The 22,846-nt window shown below is 37.1% G+C and overlaps 1 protein-coding gene across 4 annotated transcripts in view; it reads right to left on the bottom strand.

Moving 5' to 3' along the window:
• FAM53A (family with sequence similarity 53 member A) overlaps positions 1 to 22,846 on the bottom strand; it is a 104,135-nt gene that overhangs the window by 59,828 nt on the left and 21,461 nt on the right. For 3 of the 4 annotated variants that reach the window (XM_031942253.1, XM_023506151.2, XM_003773441.4), the window contains exons 2-4: positions 15,830 to 16,083; positions 4,832 to 4,886; positions 1,789 to 2,585 (exon numbers count right to left, since the gene is read on the bottom strand). In XM_031942253.1, coding sequence (XP_031798113.1) covers positions 1,789 to 2,585; positions 4,832 to 4,886; positions 15,830 to 15,946 — 969 coding nt within the window. In that variant the 5' untranslated portion in view covers positions 15,947 to 16,083. The remainder of the gene's footprint in view (positions 1 to 1,788; positions 2,586 to 4,831; positions 4,887 to 15,829; positions 16,084 to 22,846) is intronic. The other variant, XM_012552383.3, reaches the window with a different exon arrangement.

The following is a 22,846-nucleotide window of genomic DNA, read 5'->3' as shown; positions in this document are numbered from 1 at the left end:
CCTTTCAGAATCCCTACTTTCCTGCAAAGCTTGGCTCAGGTGCCAACTTCTCTATGAAGTCTTTCTTGATCCCCTATTATCAGAGCTGCCTTCCTCAGGAAATCTTTGCATTGATTTATTTGTGTAAATATTTTATTCTCTAGCCTCAGGAGAAGGTAGGTTTCCTGAGGATAGGGACTGTTTCATATGAATCTTTATATCTTAATGCCTAGTACTTTGCATATAGTAGTTAATTGATAAATATCTGATGGATTGTTTAACTGTTTGATAGCCTACATGTTACTTTCCCATTCAAGATAAGTCATTATAAAGCTAGACAAAGAAAGGCTGAAACCTGAGCATTCTCACTACAACTTTTCTCTTCTTCATATAAACTCTTTGAGAGTACCATGGACCAATATAGTCAAAATTTATTTGGAAATTCAACACCACCTTCTGGAAAATTCATTTAGTATAAAACTCTGGTTGTTTGGATTTGCTTGGGCTTTATTTTTATTTTTATTTTTTGCTAAGTTCAACAGTTGGTATTAAAAATAGCATTTCATTTTCCAAAGTTCTTTTCTTTATCTTAAGTTAATATTCCCTACTACCACTATTGTGGTCATAATAAGCAACTTAGAGATTTCTCTCTCTCTTTTGTGTTTAAGAAAAAAAAATTTTTTTAAAGAAAGGACCTGCACTACTCAAAGCGACAATGTTATTTTTCTCGAAAAATAAATCAGAATCCTGTTCTAAATGAATACCTTGATTTCCACAAATAGAATACAAAACTTTTAGATTTAACTATAATCAATTAATAGCATGTTCAGCAGAATCCAAATACAGCAACACCAATAAACAACTCAAGAGATAAGTGAGCCCCCTTCCTCAGCAGTAAATAGGTGATTAGAGAGGTCTGATTCAAAGACTTCTACCATAATCTTATCTACTTATAAAGATAATGACAAGTATATCAAAACAATTTCAATATTGCTTCTAATTTAGGATTTCTTCCTTTCCAACAATTTCTTCTTATAACCAACTATTAAAGCAACATGCTTAACAAGGTCTTCTACCAGCATAACAGCACATATTAAATGAAGCATGCCCCAGACTTACTGGGCTGAAGTGTTTTTAGTTTGTCAGATGCTGGAAGAGACTGTATGATGTAGGAGAGAGCCAGACTGGACTCAGAAAGATACAGCTCCAAGACCTGACTCTGACATTTACCTATGTCACCAAGAGCAAGTTCATCTCTGGCTCCCAGGTGACTCTTAAAGATTATAAATTGCAGATGAGCAGATGATCTGCTTCGGTTAAAAAAAAAAAAAAAAAAATAGCTTCCAGGTGTTCCCTGAATGAAATCAAAGATCCAGACTCTCCAATAAATGTATGCCAGTAGGACAATTAGTGAAGGAACAGAATAAAATCTACCAACCTTATCTTTCACTGACTTTAAAAACCAAAAGTCAGTAGGGACATGTGAGAGAAAGGGAGGCGAATAACTCCTTGAAATCAGATTGCAAAACCTCACCTAGATCTATCAGTAAACAACCACTCCTTGAAAATACCCTGAAGTTAAAGTATTTCAACATCTGGGCCTTCTAAACACTTGAGGTAAGAATCTGCAACAAAAGAGAAATATCCAACAAATAACTCAAAGAACGGACCCTCCAAAGCTTTACACCCCAAGTTCTAGGTTGCACAGCCCACCTAAAGAACTTGCCCTTCATGTCACCCTCTACTGAGGCGAAACGATATCCCACACCAGAAGGGTTCAAGCCCTACTGAACAAAGTAAAAATCTCACCCGTGTCATTTTAAAAAAGTCTAAAGATGGGCGATTCCACCGCACGTCTTCCTCTCGTCTGCGCTTTAGCCGGCTTTTCTTTTCGTTCAGTACACAAGGCTGTGAGCGGCATCTCAACAAGCCCTGGCGCCGACTAAGCTCTGGTGTGGATGTGGGAGTGCTATTAGCTGAAGGCAAGAGGTTCCCCGCCTCGGGAATGTGCTCCTGGGAAAGAGAGAGGCGACGCCTGGGGTTAAAATCACAAGGTCCAGCAGAATTCCAGCGGATGCTAGAACTGGTACTGCCCTCACTACTGTCCACAAAGCCGCTGCTGGCTGAAGAGGGCCTGGGCACCGGAGACGTGTGGAAGCCGGTGACGGGGAACACGTTCTGGAGTGACAGGACGCTCTGGGGCAGGCTGATGCTGGTGCTTCTCTGCAGGGTGGCGCTGCCGCCGCTGTTACAGCGCTGCAAGGTGGCACTGCCGCCACTGTTGCATCGTCTTTTGGAGACGGGAGTCCAGACCTTGGAATTGCCAGGTTTCCATGGTGACCGGCAGCGAGCCAGCTCATCGGGCTCTGACAGCGATCGACAGTGTCGCTTAGGAGGTGGGGCCAGAGGCTGCCCAGAGTTTTCATTCAGGTTGAGTTCACTGATCCATCCTGACACCATCGATGGGCTGGGGGATTCTTTCTGCCATTGGAGACACATGTTTGCCGAACTAAATGGGCATGATGGGAAAGGGAAAGCTGAAACCTTGGTCACTTCGGTTCGGATTGGGCATCCTCCATTCAACACTTTCCAAGGATTTTCTTCTACTGAAGGAAACAGGGAAGGACAGAGATCAGCAAGGAAGAGGGACAAGGGGAAAACCCAATTATCAGGAAACAAGTGCAAAGATGCCACTGCAAAATGAATTCAACAATAGACCAGTACAAGGCCAGGTCTTTGGATAATAAAACTAAAAGTTAAAAAATTAACATCAACCCAGCTGTTCCTGCCCACTACCAAGAAAGCTAGCTACTATGTATGTTTACATAGACATAAGCAGGATCTATAAAATATTTCAGACATTTAGCCCACCTACACTTGACTGTAATCTTTCAGATGGTGACAAATTTCTTAGTAGCTATAATGATAAAGACAGCATTTTTATTCCTAAAAATACTAACACATACAATATTCCAAAATAAGCTATTTCCTGTCTATTTAGGTCCATCTTCTAGGACTTGATTAATCTGTTTCTTAAGACTTCCATGAAATGAAACCAATCTTGTTTTCAGTTATCTGCAACAGAGACCTATTCGTTTTTATTGTTTAACGAGTCTACTTCAAATACAAATAATTTTTATTTAATAGATGCATGAGATAAGCTAAATATTATAAATAGTGATGGATCAAAAATTTAGAGCTCCATAGAGCCTCTGAAGTCATCATTTACTTATTTTACAGTGGTGGAGACTGGGGCTTAGAAAGTTAAATGGCCTGTCCAATATCACACAGGCAGTAATTCTCAAGAGCTGAGATTAAGCCTCATACATTCTGCCTCCAATTCCAAGGCTTCTTCCCTACAACTAACTATATGGGATTTCATCCAGATGCTCAAAGTGACTGACCACTATAGGATAGACAGAAGAAGAACTTTAATAAAAACCCTAAATAGGCCTCCTCTCATTAAGTCTATCATCATTATAAAGGTATGAAGGAAAATTTGTATTTTTTTCCTCATTAAGCTAACACTTATACAAACTATGATATCTAAAACATATTCCTTTATTAGTTCAATTTTACTAAGATTTTTCTGCATTATTCTGTTTTAATACTCTGCTTACAAGTAAAATATTCTTTTTATTAACCTGAAAAAGTATTTATACTAACATGTTATATTATAGTAGGTAATCTTTTTTCTCACTCTTAAAGAAAGCTAAAACTTTAATACAAATGACTGAATCTCCCTTCTGAAAGTGTTATGCCACAAATTGTAAAAAAAGTAAAAATAATTCTCTCCTTTTTAGTAGTTTTTGAGTTATTTAAACAAAGCTTTTACTTATTAACTCTAGTATTTCTCATAACTACCAGACAAAGGTTTAAGAACTTCAGAAGTATCATCCAGTTTGGAGGCAAGGGCATTAAAGCTATTAGCCAAACCTCAGACTCCTGTATCAAACTGCTTTCTCCAGCTACATTCAGCATAATCTACAATTGTTCTTAAGCGTGGTATAATAATGATGGGTAAAAATAAGTGATAAAAAGAGAAAGAAAACCCCTCTTGTGTTTAACAATTTTTAAAGCTTGGGTGCAAAACTGACAACTTAAAACCAAGTAGATACAACTCATCCTCTAAATTAAGCAAAATTCAATTACTTAGACACTGAGAAATTCTCAGATTATCTAAGAATTGTAACATAAGCAAAACATTGACTTCATTCTCTGTGTACAAGGTGACGCAAACAGGCTCCTTCTTCTGGAGCTACACATGATACCATGTGCCTGACATCAAGGTTCAAAACTAATCAAGTATTTCAACTCTATCCAGCTAATATTCATACCAACAGTTTTCAACAGTAGGATTTCTGTTCCTTTGGTTTAAAAATAAATCAAAACATCTTTCTCCCAAATATTTCCTTCATTCTTAGCTCCTTTTAAATCAGATTTTAGAAAGTAAAGAATCTGTTTAAAAAAAAAAAAAAAAAGGTACCCTCTTGCCACATGGGACTAGAACATAGTCATGGCACCCAAAGATGCAAGTAGTCATGCTTGTCATTTTCCTAACAACTACCACAAGAGAAAGTCTCAAAAGGAGATGGGCACATGAAGAGGGCATTTAGACATACCGAATGATATTGAACAAAAACATCTTAAGAGAGCTTTTACTATGCAAAGCAGATCACAAGCAGCAAACTAATAAGCAGTGATTCACGGCATTGTCCCAAGGCCAGCTCAAACCAGCAGGCTGTACAGCAGCAGGTCCCAGCCCCCATTTCACCTGATTTGCAACAGAAAGGCTGCGGAGCGCCCCAATTACCTCAGTGTCTCTGCAGCCAGGGCTTTTAGAAGAACTTACCATTGATTTCGAAAGGAAACAAGCTGCCACTTTTGTTCAGCTCCTCAGATGAGTACTGAAATTAATCAGAGAAAGAGGTTTCAACACCGCACAACTCTACATGGTGTGAAAGAAAACGCACACAAACTCTGTGTCAGAGAGTGGGCAAATGTCTGAGAGCTTCATTCTGCTTCTTACCAAACTCAGACTCACTCCTAGATGTTTATTTGGGTACCTGGTCTCTTTTAGCAAAGCTAAAAACAAGCCATCTGGCCACCTGGCACTCCAATGGCGGAGGAGCTGGCCGGATGCTGGCTTCTTTGAAATCTGCTCCCCTTCTTCCCCGGCACCAGAGCCACTGTTGGGTTCTCTGGCCTGTGCTCAAGGGCACAGCAGAGGGGCAGCTGAGACAGCTTTGCCCCTTACCTCCAAAGGCATCAGAAAGGGGAAACCTGTTGGGAGATGAGGTCTGGGCATGGGGGACGAGGTGGGCACAGTTTCACATTAAGACTTCGGAAGGAACTTGAAGCTCCAAAGGAATAACATAAGGCTAGTCTGGGGGAAGGGAGTGGTTCAAATCTGAAATTACACCCTGGGTAGAACTCCAGGTAAGTAAATTCTCTCCCATGACATCCATTTGTAACTGCTCTGTCTGAGGGAGCGGAGGGAACCTGGGGCTCGCAGCCAGGATGGGGCTAAAGGCAGCAGTAGCAGAGAGAAAAGAATACTCTATTTGTAATACAAACCTGGCAGTTCAAGCCCAGGCTCTGCTGGGCTGACCTGAGCATCTCAGGGTACTTCACCCCACTTGTCTGGCCTGCTTTCTCCTCAATAAAATTAGGGGTGTGGACCTGCTGAGATCCTGCAGTCCTTCCAGCTCTCAATCTGTACCTCACTCATTGCCTTACAAATCTGACCCTGGAATTAACTGAGATTTAGGAATAAAATCTCCATTTTGAAAAATTTTGATACTTCAGATTTGTCAAAAATTAATGGATTTTCTATAAACTTAATTTTAACTTTTGTTTAAAAAAAAATTAAAATGTTTAACTTATATAAACTCATTGACCAAGTATAATTGTTGCCTTAGAGATATCTCAAGTGGCATATCTCAGATTGAAAATTCATAATGAATTCTAATTCCAAGACGTTCACAACCTTGTAAATTAATTGGCAGGATTATAAAATAATCTATGAAACCTACATAAATAGATCATATTGGAAACTGCTACTTCCTTCTCCTTAAAGAAAAGGTTTTCCCCTTTATCAACAAGTGCTTCACCTTTCAAGAAGCCTCCTAAAGACCTCAGATATGTTGTTTTCAAATGCACCTCAATGCCAAATTATATTATCTTTATCTACGTGTAAATTCATCTTCTCTAACTAAACTGTAGCCTTCTTAATTAGGGGAAGGGAAACACAATTTATTTATCTGAGTATTTTTCTTAGGCACATCACAGATACACATAATGTTGTTCAGCATCTAGCATAGTCATTGTAATCAAAATTTATATGTATATAAAAATTTCAAGTAACTTTGCATTGAGTTAACCAATTTCAATTCATCAGAAGTATAAACTCAATGACAGTATCAGAGGATAGACTACCGGGAAGGATCAGATCATATCACAAGGGTCAGGAACTGGAGATATTTGGCCTGGAAAAGAGAAGGCTTTGGGAGACACATAATAGCTGTTCTAGACACTTAGCAGATAAATAGATTTTGTGATTGTAGCTTCATGTGTACCTCTGTGAGGTACATATGCTATTTATTAAAACTGTTTAAAAAGGAATTTTAACACACATTTCTCACACCAACATTTTGAACTATTCCCTACAATGCCTTTATGATTTCATATTCATTCCTTCCTATAAGTTTGTGTCTGAAAAAAAAAAAAAAAGAGAGAGGCTCATATGTTTTTCAAGACAGAAAAAAGGTTTGATTATTTTAACATGCCTCCTGTTTTACAAGTTATTTTTTTGATCCTGGGTTTTGTTTTGTGTACGTGTGTTTTATTATTATTAAACCAAAAAGAAGATAGTATTGTTCTAAGACTTCCTTTCTAAATACAGGTTCAGTTTTTAAGTAAACATCCTTGAGCAATGAAAAGTTTATACTGTTTGTTAATACGAAGTTCTGTACATGTTAAGACCTTGAACCTTGAAGGTTATAATAAAAATGCTTAATATACTATTGTAAGAAATACTTAAGGAAATTAAGACTACCTTTTACCAGATAAAACTTGCTAGAAATGCTTTCAAATATTTTTCAAGTTAATGAGCCATTAGAGATGTTTTATTTCCTTACCTGGATAAAGAAAAAGAGCAAAAGGCTACTAATAAACAGCTAAAGGATGTGGGAATCTAAGACTCTGAATGAGGAGTCAGATCATAATCACTGATGAGAGCTAGTGATATGAACAAGTTAATTTAGTAAAGGTTTCATTAAGATTAAGCTTCATAATTTTGTCCAGTCATTGGTTTATGTACCTTAACATTAATACAGTTGGCATGGGGATAAGACACTTTGTATATGTACTTTTAAAGGAAAATATTTCACTATAATTTCTATCTCTTGTTATTAAGAATGGAGAAAAATAAAAACAGTCTGTGGTAAAAACAGAAATCTGGCCATTTAAACTTGGCTACATTAGATAAAACATATTGGGATATTCATAATAAAATCTTTTCCAAGATCCCTGCTCGGACACTGGGGCTGCAAGTCATTTCACTTTCTCAATCCTCCATTTTCTCCTTGGCAAAGTGAGAATAGCAAACACTCCTATGATACACCTCAACAAATTGCTCTTTGTCAGCTTGCCATTGTTATTCAAAATCACTTTCCTGAAGTTTTGAGATTTCCTAAAAATGGAGGAGAGGAAGCCTGAATTTAATTTTGAATAAGATTAATGCATTTAAGATTCTCACTTCACTAAATACCAAAAGCTCCCAACATACTATGTAATGTTTTGAAACCAACAAAGAAAATTTCTTTTCCTCTTATTCTAGGATAATTAGACCCCTACCTGGCTTAGGCTTTAGTAAGCACCCAAAAGGTGGGAGAGACCAAGAGATATGTGTAGTGACACCTAAGACAATTTCTATGGCCCTAAACCCCCCCCCCCATGCTGGTGACCTGTAAGAACAAGGCCCTCAACTCAGCATGAAAGCCATCACCTACTCCTCCTCACAACCACCCTGGGAGGGGGCTAATGCAAAGACTAACTTTGGTTCTATTGGCCCATCATCACAGCTAGTGTCATAGTCAGGATTCGACTCTGGGCAACCTGACCCCCCAGCAAACCTTTTTCTCCTGCATAAGCCACCTGCCACTAAAAACAATAAAAGGTTTTCTCAAGATGATATACACTTCAAACACTACCCCTTCCATGATTTCACAAATGAGGGATATTTTCACTGAAACTGATATCTAACCAAACAGATTAATAATAAAACATTTAAAAGTCAAACATGGACATGACAGAAACACTCTATGATATTAAATATTTCTAAATTCACTGTAGCTACCATTAATTTTTATGGTCTTTTGGGCAAATCTTCAACACTCTCCAATGTACAATAAATATTAAACATTTACCAATCACTTCTTTGATCATCAACCTTTGAAACCACAAACTAGACATGGAAAAGTGTAGTCAAAGGAAATGGCCAAGAATTATCCTCCTGTCATTTGAAGGCAATAATTCTATGGCTAAGAAACTAGCCTAACATTTCTAACTCCCATTATTTTGGATTTCTATTTAACACCTTTGGGGGAGAAAAGCCAGTTTGTTATCCAACTCACAGAAATCTTTGGATCTTGATTTATTCTAACTAACAAACATTTAAAAGCAATTGGCCCACAACACTTGCTCTCAGAACAACTGCTGGAAAGAGTTCCAGCATCTCAGAGCACATCATTTCTGTAATTTAAATACAAAAGTACACACTGGATTAAAGGAATGGTATAAGCTACAATTCCAAATAAGTCAAATTATGTTGGTATAAAATATGTCTACCTATATCAATTCTCTAAAATTCACATGTAAATATGAATCTCAAAAAAGGGGGAGAAACAGGAGAGGAGGAGGATGAGCTCTCAGAAATCCTGTCTCAAAAAGAAAACAAATCTCTTTATAAATGAAGCAGGAATATTTGAGAATATTGTTATAGTACATAGACACTCCTATGATCTTGCATCATTCTAACATGACTAAGAATAGCACAGAAGACAGAGTGAATGGGTTAGGATTTGTACCAAGAGGATACATCCCACCTCCATGAAATTACCAATCCCTTAAGAGTCTGGACAAAACCCACAGGGGCTTCTTGGCAAAAAGCCTGTTACAAACACCCTTATACTAGCTTTCCCAAAAGCAATCGTTACATCATCATTCATCATGGCATCCACATAGCTCTGTACTCTACAACAATAATAGCAAATCGTATTTCTATGATCCCTCAAGATCTACAAAGTGCTTTCTCGCAACAACTCTGAAAGTGCCTAGTACCACTGAAACTCAAGAGAAATAAATGTGAAGTCTTGCATTTGGGTATAAACAAATCAAATCTGGAGGCCTGATTAGATAACAGTTCTGAAAAAGATCTGGAACTCTGAGTAGATAGCAATATCAAGACGAGTCAAGCAGTGATTGGGCAGTTAAAAAAATTAAGAGGACTCTTGGGTCCAGCTTCCAGAAATAGGGAGGTAAGCACTTCACTGCAGCTTGATTACAGACATCATCTGGAGTACTGTATTTACTTCTGGGCATCACAATTTAAGAAAGTTGATAAACTGGACAGTATACAAAGGAGAATAACCCAAATGATCAAGGACTTTGTCAAAGGAGGATCTGTTGAAGGAAAAGGGCAAGTTTAGCCAAAAAGAGACAACTCAATTCAGCCTTGATGTGAGGAGAAACTTCCTGACAATGAGAGCTGCTGCTAAGGATGGTGGGATCCTTCTCCTCAGCTCTGCGCAACCACTTATTTTTGAGAGGGGTCACTGCGAGACCTTTTTCCCTATGTGGGTAGGATGGACAAGATGGCCTCTGCAGAGGATCACCCTTTCTCCAACTCTCAAATTCTGAGATTTCCTGAAGCACCACCTCCGTTTTCACAGACCAAGAAATTAGGCCTTAAGTGAAATGACTTGCCTGAGTTCACACTACTGAGAAGCATCAAAACTGAGACTCAAATTGGGATTCATTCCTAAATACTCTTGACAAATTATGCAACTTTCATTTAATGAGATGAACATATATATATATAGCTCATTCAGATTTTTTAATTTTCCACACAGAACTGAAGTTAAGTGATTCAGCAAGTATGAGACAAGTTAATTCTGAATCAAGAAAAAATTACATTCCATTATTATTGAACTGGAACTAAAAAAGTTTTCTTGACTTCTTTCTGGTATGATAAGAGTTCAAGTCTTAACAAGTCCTACGAAAATTACCCTGCACTAGTCAAAATTAAGTTATACAAACATGTTTATATCACTGGGGCTGGGCCAATTCAATGACTCTTTCTATTTGTGGGTTTTACTGTGAAGTAAAAAAGAATGAGCCAAAAGGGACCAATCAAAAACCTAAGCTTTAGTTTTAGATATATCAATCTATTTTCTTTTGGAGAATGAGGCAATTGGGATTAAGTGACTTGCTTAGGGTAATACAGCTAGAAAATGTTAAGTGTCTGAGGATGGTTTTGAACTCAGGACCTCCTGGTTTCAGGGCCATTGCTCTATCCACTGTGCCATCTAGAGACCCCTAAATTAAGTGCCCATGTGCTAAGCACTGTGCTACTGAGGACCCAAAGATAAAAAGCAAATGATTCCTAATCTCAAGAAGTTTATGTTCTCTTAGGAGAGGCAATGGAAAATTTAAGGACACACAAAAGTACAAAAGTACCTACCTATTAAATAAATTAAAAGTACTTTGGGGAGAGTCACAGGTTGGTGGGATGGAGGGATGATGGAGAAAGCCTCATGTAAGAGGTTGAACTTGATCTGAGTCTGTAAGGAGATGAAGGACAGTGGGGAGTGGAGATGAGGAGAAAGGGCATCCCAACCATAGGGCCCAGCTTACAAAGGTATGATGAATATCAAGAAAGCCAATTGTAGAGCAGAGTTTTTTACCTTAGTCAATGAATTTATCTTTTTAATGTTTCGACAATTATTTCAATGCAAACTGTTTCCATTTAATCTTGTCTATTTTCTATGATGCAAGAACATTTGTCAGGTGATGTGCCCACTGCACAGACAAGGTGAAGGGGCCTTGGGCTGGACAAAGAACAAGAACAAACACACAGTAAATCTGAAAAGTTAGGCTGGGTCCAGGCCATCAAAACCTATAAAGGCCAAACAGAGGAGTTTCTATGTGATCCCAGAAATAGTATGAAGTTACCAGAGTTACTAAGCAAGAGATCCACAGAGTTAAGACAATGGGAAACATGGGCAATGAAAGAAGAAAAGATAGCAATAAAAACTCATTTTCTTTATAAAAAAAAAAAAAAACTCACTGGTTAACTCCAGAGGGAACAGTCTCAATATAGGAATAAACACAGAATTAAGCCAATCCAACCAAGTCTCTAAAGCCAAAGACTCAAACTATCACAGTGATTTCAGCTACATGAAACATCCCATGGAACCTGAGTTTTTCTATAGCACACACATGCTCTGAACCCCAATGTTTTTACATACAAACTACTTCTTACAAAGATATTTTTCCTGCTCTTTCCACCTAAGGATCTTCATTTTGCCTCTCAAAACTGCACAGAAGTCAACTACTCCCTATGAATAGCCAGGCCATGTTGTGGAGTAGAAAGAGTCCTCTGTGAAAAGCGAAAAAGCCTGGTTCATGTCCCACATGTTACTTTCCTGGTGAAATCTTGAATTATACCCCGCTATTGGCCAGAGTTATAGATCTGGGGAAGACCTGTGAAGGTCAAACACCAATTCTATCTGGAAGACTTTGGGATCCTCCAGAAATGGAAGATACATGCAATTGTCATGCAATAGAGGACATTTGTATTGACTATTTATGGGCTACTCCTAGTATTTTCTAAATTTAGTTACAGGCTCCTTTGAGTCTATTGTATTTTTGCACAATATCATACTTTTATATTATCTGTGAAGTGAAATAATGTTCTTCCTAAAAACATTCACCCCTCCCTGCCCAAAGCTGCCTGTTCATGTTGTCTCCATTTCCTCATCTCTTACACATCTGTGAACATCCCCAAATCAAGCTTCTGGTCCGGACTATCTCCTAACCTGACACTTTCTTGTAGTGACCTCATCAGCACTAATGAGTCCAATTATCATTTCTTCAGCCCTCCTCTTTTCCAAGCTTCAGCCTCTCATCACTAAAAGCCTATGTGACATTTCAAAGCAGATTGTATAGTTATCTTGAACTCAAACTGTCCAAAACAGTCCTTATTCTCTTTCCCCACAAACCCATCAATCTTCAAAGCTTTCCTTTTTCTGCTGTAGGTATAATACCCCCCCTCCAAGTTACCCAGGTTCACAATTTCAGAACCATTCTTGAGCTGTACTCTTCCCCTAATCTGAACATCTCTATTTCCACATCACATCTGCCTAAATAAACCCCATTCCTAATTAGCCACCCTAGCTCAGGCCCTCAGCAACTCTTGTTTAGACTATTGCAGAAATCTCTGGTCTACCCCTACCAATGACTCTTCCCTCAGACTCAACTCCTGGCATCCCACCTCCCATTTCTATGCTTTCCCTCCCTGGCATGCATTCCCCTCAAGCAGCCCTCTGTGGGGCTGCTTAGGATACCGAGCTCTCTCTGCATGACTTGGGTAGGTGGATTATCCATCTCTTCCCCCCACCCCCATGAAGAACACAAGCTCCTCAAAGGCAGCACTATTTATTTCTCTCTAGTCCTAGGCCCTGAACACAGCTGGCACAGGTTATGTTTGTTAAACTGATTTTAGCAGCATGAGAGCAGACTCTCTTCCTGCTCAGTACCTGTCACATTAAGTTTGAAGTGATCTAACTTTTAATACCCCATTAAAAAAAAAAAAAAAAAAATCCTAGTCCAATGTTTATCAAACCAAGTGTTGTTCATTAGTAATGACTACAACTGAGACACTGTCAGACTGTGTCAGGATGTATCAACTTGGTCTAAATGGAGAACCTTTGTGAACAAACTTATATTCATTCACATCTTACCTACCAGTACCTACCTCATAGGAGCCCATTTTATATAGGCCGCAAAGCATGAGGTCATTAACCAGACAAAACTCAATTATGACAAATGAGAAATAGGCAAGAATAATTTCTGAGACAAGTACTGATATTCGTCTAATTAAGACCAGTGGACATGTCCATCCCAGCAGATCCAGATCTTGTGGTGTCAGTTCAAGACCCTGCAATGAGCTCATTTGTGAGGAACAATAATAGGGTCAGCAAAGCCAGTTGTCAGCTGGGCCACTTCAGTGTCTTTAAGCTAAACAAAGTATTCACATCCTTTTAATACTCCCCCAAAAGGAATCAAAAACCATATAGCCACCATTCCCCAATTTTAAAAAAAGGGCTAATGGCAGGTCCAGTCTTTATTGTACAACTACATGCATTTCCTATTTGTCAGTAAAATATATATACAGGATGAAGTTAATGGAGAGGCAGAAAGAAGGTCAGTTATGTTTTCTTCATTTTTTTTCACTCATGCCTTTAAATGGCACATAAGACTCAAAGAGAAGTCCCAACAAGCCTGGCTTAACAAAAAAATTCTGCTAACTCTAACAGTGTACTTAAACTGCTGTAATCTCTCATTTCATAGCTTACACAAAGGTCTTCTGGCTCCGAGCACTGTTTGGCTTTTTGAAAGAGCATCCAGAGACACAGATCCTCCTTCTCCTCCTCTTCAACTCTACATATCAACCATAGGTCCAAATTATTTCTGAATCATGGTAAGCACGGATTCAAACAATAGTATAACTGTGTTTGGTCATAAAAGGCAAGGGGCCACATATGTGGAATGACAAAGTAATAAGAATGGATTTTTTTCAAGTATACTAGAACTTCTCTATGCCAATGAACAGTGACCTTCAATGTGCTGCCCGCGGCCCACCCCTTGGGAGACTGCCATTGCTCCAACATATTTTTGGAGCTCTTTGCTTGGAACAGCTTTTCAGAGCCAGTTTACAAGCCACCCAGAAAGTCTGTAATATTATTTTACAGTTACAACTTGTATTTTAGGAAACAGTATTGAATGGGGCATATCACAAGACCTAGGTTTTATTCTGAGCCTCATGAGGAGCTACAATGCCTGATAATTCTCAATATTTCTATGTTTTAATTTATAAAAAATGGCCCAGCTGCTCCTCAGCTCTACCTATCTCACAAAAATTGTAAAACACATTATAGCACAAAATGTTTCAACTTAAAATTGTGAGACTTAATATATTTACATGGATCATTTTGAATGTCAGAATATTTTTTGTATAAAACTCAAGGCATTGCAAAATTATTTCTTTTTAGATCTGAGAAGCTTTCAAACTATCTAGCTCGACTCTTTTGTTTTACAGAGAAGGAAACTCTTCTGAGACATTAAGTGATTTTCCTAAGGTCAAATGCATAGCTAATTAATAGGAAAATCAAAACTAGAACAGGGATCTGAATTCCCAGGCAAGCAGTCCTTCTACTAAGTTCTGTCAGTTCCTTCATTCTTCTTAATAACATGCTGTACTGCCTCAGTTTACAGAGCAGTTCTGTTGTCCTCCTCCTATCAATGAGAACAAAGCTGACTTGGGTCTGACTTTCTCAGTGTCACATCACTAACAAGTGTCAGTAGCAGATCTTAAAGCCAGGTTTCTTGACATCAAATCCAGAGTTCATTCCGCTGAGTGATTACACAGCCTCGTACTCAGAGAAGAAGGCAGAGCTCTCTCCAGACAAGAGTTCAACAGTCTAGATGAGTAGTGTGCAATATTAACCACTACTTTAGGGCCAAGGGTCAGTGTCTTCTTCTCGGTCAGAAGACAACGTTCTAGAGGAGCATCAGAGGTCACTAGGCAGAAGGCCTTTAACTAGAAGGGACCTCAGAAGTTAAAGTGAATCTCCAACAAGAGACCTATTAGCCTCTACACTCAGACAGCATTCGCCCACCTCAGTGCATTAGATGCTCCCTCAAAATATGACAGCTTGTTCTACTTTGGACAACTGGTAAAAACCAGCACACAAATTTGTTACACAAAGCCCTCTCCCCATCCCCACTAGACTTTCTTTGATGTGCTGTCTTCTCTAAGCTGAGGTAAGGTCCTGCAGAGCAGGGACCCAAGCCTTCTCCTCCTACCTGTGTCCTACAGCTGTTGGCACAGAGCAGGTACTTAATGAATGCTCCTCCCCTCACTGACTGGGTAGAATCTTATTATTAATGACAAGCCAAAGGTCTATTTCTATTCTGCGGAAGAAGGATAACATCAATTTTCTTCCCCTAATTTCTAGGGCTTCTGACATGTACCTTAGCTGGGCAATTTAGAAGTATAATGAGGAAAGTGATAAAAACCTGCACACAACAGAGGGGAATGAAGCAAACAACAAACTGGGAAAAGCTTTGCTACAGTCTGCAGTGTCAAGGGGGAAGTATACAGTGCCCAAACTTAATAAAGGGAGACAGTTTCTTAGATGAATAAATAACAAGCAACAGAACCCAGAATTCAGATAAAACCAAAATCTACCAAAAGGATATGGGATGTTATATATTATCACCATAATAATTTCAATCTGGATGCTACTATCCCAAATATCAATCAGTCAATCAATCAATAAGCATTCATTAAGCACCTACTAGGCACTGATTTAAGTTCTAGGGAGACAAAGAAAAGACAAAGACAAACTCTGCTCTCAAAGAACTCACAGCTTAATGAGCTATATAAAAACAAGCAACATGTAGCATAAATTGAAGATAATCAAATGGGGGAAAGCATGAGAATTTAGATAAATAAATAATTGCCAGAGATGATAGAGGTAGTGATTATATGGTAGATACTTACCAGATTAATATTGTATGTTTTACAGGTGAGATCATCCAAGCTCTGGTTCTGTAGCTTTTCTGTTATTAATGTTACCATGGTAGGGGTCCCTTTTCCACTGCTCACGCTGACAAGCATCAGTGCTCCTCCGTGTCCCACTTCACAAATCTTGGGTCATCGCTGGATCTACGCTAGTCAATCTCAAGACTTACACTTCGATTTTACAGGTGAAGAGTTTACTTTGAAGATACTCTCAGGGGTTCATGCCTACTTTTCTGTAAAGAGAAATTACCACATATAACTATATATGTCATCATCTTATGCCATTTAGCTATTATATACATAGCATCAATACTGATAAAAAATTTTTAAATCATCATCCCTTTTATTTGTTTAACTTAAAACATCCTATGATATGGGATAGATTTCTCTAATTTTTTCAATGGAGAAATTAAGACACCAGTTGAAAAAGCTTAAATTGACAATTTAACATAAGAAATGGCAAAATGACCAAAATTAATCACTCAATCCACTAAATTACATAGCCCCACTCCTTACAGGTTAAAATTTATGCCAATTTTATGATCCTTTATTATTTAAGGTTATCAGATTCTAAATCAGTGATAGATATGACCCCTAAAATTATATTGATTCCTCTTCCTTCCAAGAAAGGTTACTTTTAAAATCACCAAATCAGCAATTATCTTCTTCTGAAAATCAAAGGGCAAAAATATTTCATAAGCTCCTTTCTTTCCTTTAATTTTGCACATTTTTTCAAATCCATCTTTATTCATGGTGTTAGGAGGTAAAGTAGCACTTTAATCTTCCTGTGTATACAAAGAGGTAACAACTTTTGCAGGGTCTCAAAAGAGTTTCTTCTTCTAGTGAAGGCTGTGGAACTCCTATTAGAAGTCAAGATATTAGCACATAGGGGAGCATGCTTCCATTTTCCAATTCTCTTCAATAGTGGAAATGTAAATCACGATATTTAAAAAGAGAAACGTGCTTCATGACTGCTATCTCAGTTTCTCTTAATGAAGAATTGTTAAGAAAATGCTGAACAGCTAGAGAAGCCAAAACAAATTCTAGTTTAACAACTTTATTATATATTGTTTATACTATATATATATATATATATATATATATATATATAAACATATATATAGTTATATTTCCAGCCAGAGTATTTAAATTAAAGCTCTAAAGCCCTAATCTCTATCTTGTATCTTTCTCATCATCCTATGCTTAACCCATATCAAAACTTCATACTCTATGCTGCCTTTTATACAACATTCTATTTAAATGGCACCTGAAAACTCACCTGATCTAATGTTCCACTCAACATAGTTATCTAAACATCATTGCTATCATCTAGCTTCTGTCCCCAAAGCAACAGTTAACCAGTAAGTTAGAAATTACAGGCAAAATTACCTCACTTTCAAATTAGGTTGCTTTACAATGATTAACCCCAATAAACTTCAATCTTGTCATCGCTTACTTACTTAAAGTTTATGAGTATAATTTGTACATCCATCCGAATGCACATAGACAATAAGAAAATCAAAATTTTGTACACAAGTGGCCAACAGATAGTCTGTCCCTATAGGCAAACATACTCTAGAAGGCTCAAGAGGAAGGAAAGCTGTCTATTTAATGGACTCAAGATAGTAAAATCCCTATTTTATGGCTTTCTGCTTACTAATAATTATCTAGGTGATTTTTGGGAGGTTTTTTTTGGAATCAGGATAAAAGAGGCTCTGCAGTTAAATACTCCTCATTATTGGAAAGATCAAAGGATTGTTGTTGATGGGACTCCTAGAATGAGTATTAGACAGAGAGTTGATTAATTCATGAATGTTAAAAAAAATTTGGAGTTCAAAATGTACTTAACTATAATATATATAAGTATATATAATATATATGTACATAGAAAACAAATTAATTACCTTGAGATATAAAAAGCCCTAAAAACGCATATTACTTACTAGTAATTACTAGTTAAGCAATGGCTTACTACGTTTGTAAAGATGTCTAATAAATTCTTTAGTAAAATGTCAAATGTACATATTTGTTCAATGAGCTTTAATATATTTTCAGCAACTATGAGAAGCTAATTTAAAAATCACCTAAAATGTTTAAATCATTACAATTAACACAGATTATATTCACAAGATATACTTTTAAGGTGATTTAAAAGAAATTAATTTACTCCTAGTTTCCTTAATTTTAAGTTTTAGACAATTTTTAAAGCCTCTACCCAACGGACTTAAATTTTAAGTTACTCAAAATACACAAGTAAGGTTATTTTACCTATACCTCCAAATCTTCCACAAAATTGTTAAATACACAAATTTAGAATAAATTTCCAAAAATGTACAGATTCTTGAATAATCTAGTAGATCTATCTATATCTGCTTCTGCCTCAAAGACTGTCCTATTCAAAATGCTATTGTTGAGAATTTTTACTTTCCAGAATCATTTGTTCTTTAAAAAAAAGGAAAGAAAGAAAAGAAAAGAGGACACAGAAAAGGGGGGAGGGGAGGAAGGGAGACTGCCAGGGTGAACAAGGTGTTTTTTTGTATCGCTATATAAATGCAAGCAAATTTTAAAAACAGTATCAATTCAATCACAAGCACTAGATCTTTATCCATGATTCTGTCTTGGAATCAATCCAAAAGACCTGAATATACTTCCTACCTATGATATAGACTTGTTACGTGGCCCCAAACAATTCTAAGAACAAGTCCAGGACAAGCTATTTGCTCTGATGGAGGAATTTTTCATACTGGGAACTCCCCAACTTAATGTAATCATAGATCCTAACAAAATGGGAGATGATTTAAAAATAAATAAATCTATTGTAAAAGGTAGCTCAAGTGTTGCAAAGAGCTACAAGGGAAGAAAACAAATGAACACAAAAAAGACTAGACCAAAGAACAAAAAACTTTTTTCTGCTGTTCTCACCAAGTACATGCTTGGAGGCAGTGATGATAAGCAGCAATTCTTCGATTCTGATTTGCTTTGCAATCAAAAGAAAGCAGAGGAAGAAACAGATAATCAAACAAATAGACTTCCCCATTAATATATAGGTACAGAATGTTGCAGCCATCATCAGAAACTGTAGTTATATTGGAGTTTTGTTGCTATTTTGTAACAACGGAAGGTAGATTTGTAAACTCCAGTGTAAAATACTTTAAAGGGATGGGGGGGGAGGATGGGGAGGGAGAGAGGGATTCCTAGGAGTTTCCCATGAGGGTAGACTACAAAGCCACTCCCGATTCTATCCCTCAGGCAGCCCTAAGCATTCTGACCAAGTATTGGATCTAAAAAAAAAAAAAAAAAAAAAAGATATGACAGAAATCATAATCTGTTACAGGTTAAATGATGTATCAAGGCCCAAACTATTGAAGAAAAATTAGTAAGACAAACAAAATGATTGCTTTTCTATTCCTAACAAGATCACCCTCAGATTCAGCTCATCAAAACACAAACAAACAAAACCAATATTCACTTTTATTTTTAATTAAACTAGTGGAAAAACTAGAAGACAAGCTTAGTCATGGGGGGAAAAAAATTCCCTTCTGAGAAGCAATCTAGAAATTGCCTCGACTCCCAACTATTGTACCTTACAATTCAACCATCATAAAACTGTGACCAAAAGTATTCATGTGAAAGATTTATTCCAGACACAGATAACATTAATTTGTATAAAATTTGTATAAAAGAACAGATGATAACATTAATTTGTATAAAAGAACACCTCAGACCTAACACTAAGATCCCAATATCTCCTGTCTTACGTTTCTGTTTTCCTCTCCTTTATACTACACTTCCATGTTCTCTGAAAGTCTTTTCTACCAGCCTAGGCTCGGGCCAGGACTTCCACATTTTTGACCTGAGGAGTTTTTGCCTATGTTTAACTTTTAAGGCCTGATCCCTGGCAGTCCTGAGGTGTTTAAGAAATTATGTAAAGACTTGAACAGCTACTTTCAAGAACAAGAGTGAGCTATGACACCGTGGCCATTTATCCACCTCTTGCCTACTGGCAAAAGGAGGGATGAAACTACAAATACAGAACAAATCAAGACTTTAAAAATGATTTTTAAAAAGAAAGGATGTTTCTCCAATCTTGCCCCCATGCTCCCCTTTCCCCCAAGCTTTCCAAGAATATGATCCTGTTTCAGTCATGTCACTACTTTCAGTTTCCCTAAATTGATCAGAGACCTGCTCACTAACTCCTCTTTTGCTCTTAGCACAAAAAGCAGAATCAGAAGCTTTTACTAACTTAAGAAGACTTCTCAAAGTCCCATAGACTTCACAATTAGCATCTTTCTAAAGCAGTTATTAATTAAATATCAAAGCTTTTCTATGAAAAAACTTTTTAACTACTGACAGAAAACCACCTGAAATGGGAACACACCCTGCACAGAGTATATTTAGGTCCAAAGAAGCAACAAATCCTAATTCAATCAAGCCATCACTTGTAATTATTAATTAATTCATGTGACTGCCCTCATTCACAAAAACCAACTATTCTATATAACATATTATATAAGAGCCACTACCCCACTATGATTTAAAAACATTAATGTAAAAAAAAAAAAAAGTTTGTATTTTATATTGCTATTAGAATTTTTCACATCCAATTTAGTTGTTCCCTGTCACAGAGAATGAATATTTTAAATTTTAAAAAAGGAGGGGAGGGGCATCTAGGTGGAGTAGTGGACAGAGCACCAGCTCTGAAGTCAGGAGGACCCAAGTTCAAATTTGAACTCAGACACTTAACACTCCCTAGCTGTGTGACTCTGGGCAAGTCATTTAACCCCAATTGCCTCAGGGGAAAAAAAAAAAGGAAAAAGGGAAAAAGAAATTTTTAAAAAGACAAAATTGGTTTATTGAATGACTATATAAAACATGAATTAACAGAACTAAAAGTATCACTTATCAACACATCTAAAGACACTAACACAATTCCTTTTTTTTTCCTAATTCAAAAAGGACCCCAAGACACATGAAAATTCTCACAGGCACTCAAAATCTATTGCTGGCACTCAAAATCTACCCAAGTCAGGAAAACAGTGCTTTGAAAAAAGTCCTTTCCTCATTCCACCCCACAAGCTACTGCCCTACACAAAGTAGGCAATCAATAAGTAGGTGTTTGACCTGGCAACAAGGCAGAGTCTGAACAAGTATTCAATATTGGTTCACATCCTGGTTCCCACTCTTGCTAGGGATGTCCATGAGGCCCAGGAAAACCATCTGACTTACATTCAGTTTCCAAACCAATGAGATGGGGAAATAAGGAAGTGATGAATAGCCTGCTAACAAATATATTATTTATTATACTTAGGTAAAAAGCCTTTCCTAAGATAGCCCTGAAAATCTTTCTCACTCCAGGCATGGAACAAACAAAATCATCCACAAAGAATAGACTGTTTAATGACAAATTAAACAAGGTAACAAATCTAATCATTTATAAATCCAGGTGATTTATTCATTCAAAAATGCTCACGTACTATAGGCTAAGAAACTGGATTCAAGTTGTCATTTATTATGTTTGTAACTATGATTTCTTCTCTGGGTCTTTATTTAAGATTCCTTTTCTGTTAAATTTATTTAAGATTTATTTAAATTTAAGATTCCTTTTCTGTTAAATAAGGATGAAGATAGATGAGATGATCTATAAGATCAAGCCTGTGATGCTATGATCCATAAGAGTCTGTTCCTTCTCTAGCAGAAACATACATATATCATATAGTGTTTCTTACTATCTTATTCCAATTGTGATAATATAAAGAAACAGGGGATAAATTACATGCATGAAGGGAAAGGGAAAAAAAAAGGAGAAGAGAATTGGTCTTCATTAAGCACCAATAATGTACCAGGCACTTACCAAGATCAATCTACTAAGTAGATGAGGCCATCAATCTACTAAGTATATGAGGCCAAATGTGAAATTCTGGCTCAAGGTACTCCCACTGTACCGTCTCACTGCTTAAGATCAATAAATGTTTATCAACTTCAGAAATTAAATCATCACTATATGATAAAAATAGTTATCCATTTAGACAGCACTTAGTGTTGTTTTTCAATCCTTTCAGTTGTATCCAACTCTTTGTGATCCTTTTTGGGGGTCTTCTTAGTAAAGATAATGTATGGTTTATCATTTTTCTATAGTTCATTTTTCAGATGATGAAACTGAGGCACATTAACTGACTTGCCCAGGATCACACAGAGATTAAGTATCTGAGGCTGCATTTGAATTCAGGGCTTCTTGATTCTAAGAACAATCCCCATCTAGTGTGCCACCCTTAAATATTGATCAATCCAGAAATTATTATTGGATAAAATTGACCATATTAACAAATATAATTATATGGATATAGTAAAACCCAATGCAATAAGAACATGTCAAGTTTTTCCAGGCTGTTTCAGAAAAATCTCTAGTTTCTCAGACTTAGTGACAGGCAATTCAGACATGGAAATTTTGTGGAAAATACAAAGCTCTTCTGCTTTTTAATTCTCTAGGTAGAGAGCATAATGTGAAACAAGTAAGTGCTTTCAAAGGATTTCGGGTACCTGAAAATCTACAAGGGCAGGAGATTTTCTTTCGGATAAAGTACAAACCTGTGAGTGGCAGCATCACACAGGCAGACAAGAATGGCACAACAAATCTCAAAGTTTCCATGTTACCTTGCAACACTAATTGGTAACAGATGACAAGTGAAATGCATTCTTCCAAGGCACAAAAAAGTCTGCTCAAGGATTGTGACTTTCTGGAATTTGCCACTATTGGAAATGGAGATTCAGCCAGAGGCTTAGAAGTCCAGGCCACTTCCGTCTGAACTACTACCTTCAGGGACTTTGTTCTTTCCTAACATTCACTTCAGTCATTTCATTCAGCAATAAATAAGAACTTCCACCAAGCCCCATAAAGGTAGATGTAAATTCGTGCCCCCTCCACAATATAAGAACAAGACAGCAGCTTTACACTAAGTATTCAGAGAAAAAGCAAAACTGCCACAATCAATACCATTT

Source organism: Sarcophilus harrisii, chromosome 6 (genome assembly GCF_902635505.1).
Source record: "Sarcophilus harrisii chromosome 6, mSarHar1.11, whole genome shotgun sequence".
Classification (NCBI taxonomy): Eukaryota; Metazoa; Chordata; class Mammalia; order Dasyuromorphia; family Dasyuridae; genus Sarcophilus; species Sarcophilus harrisii.
The sequence above is the reverse complement of the archived record's forward strand: the minus strand, read 5'-3'. Positions and strand labels throughout refer to the sequence as shown.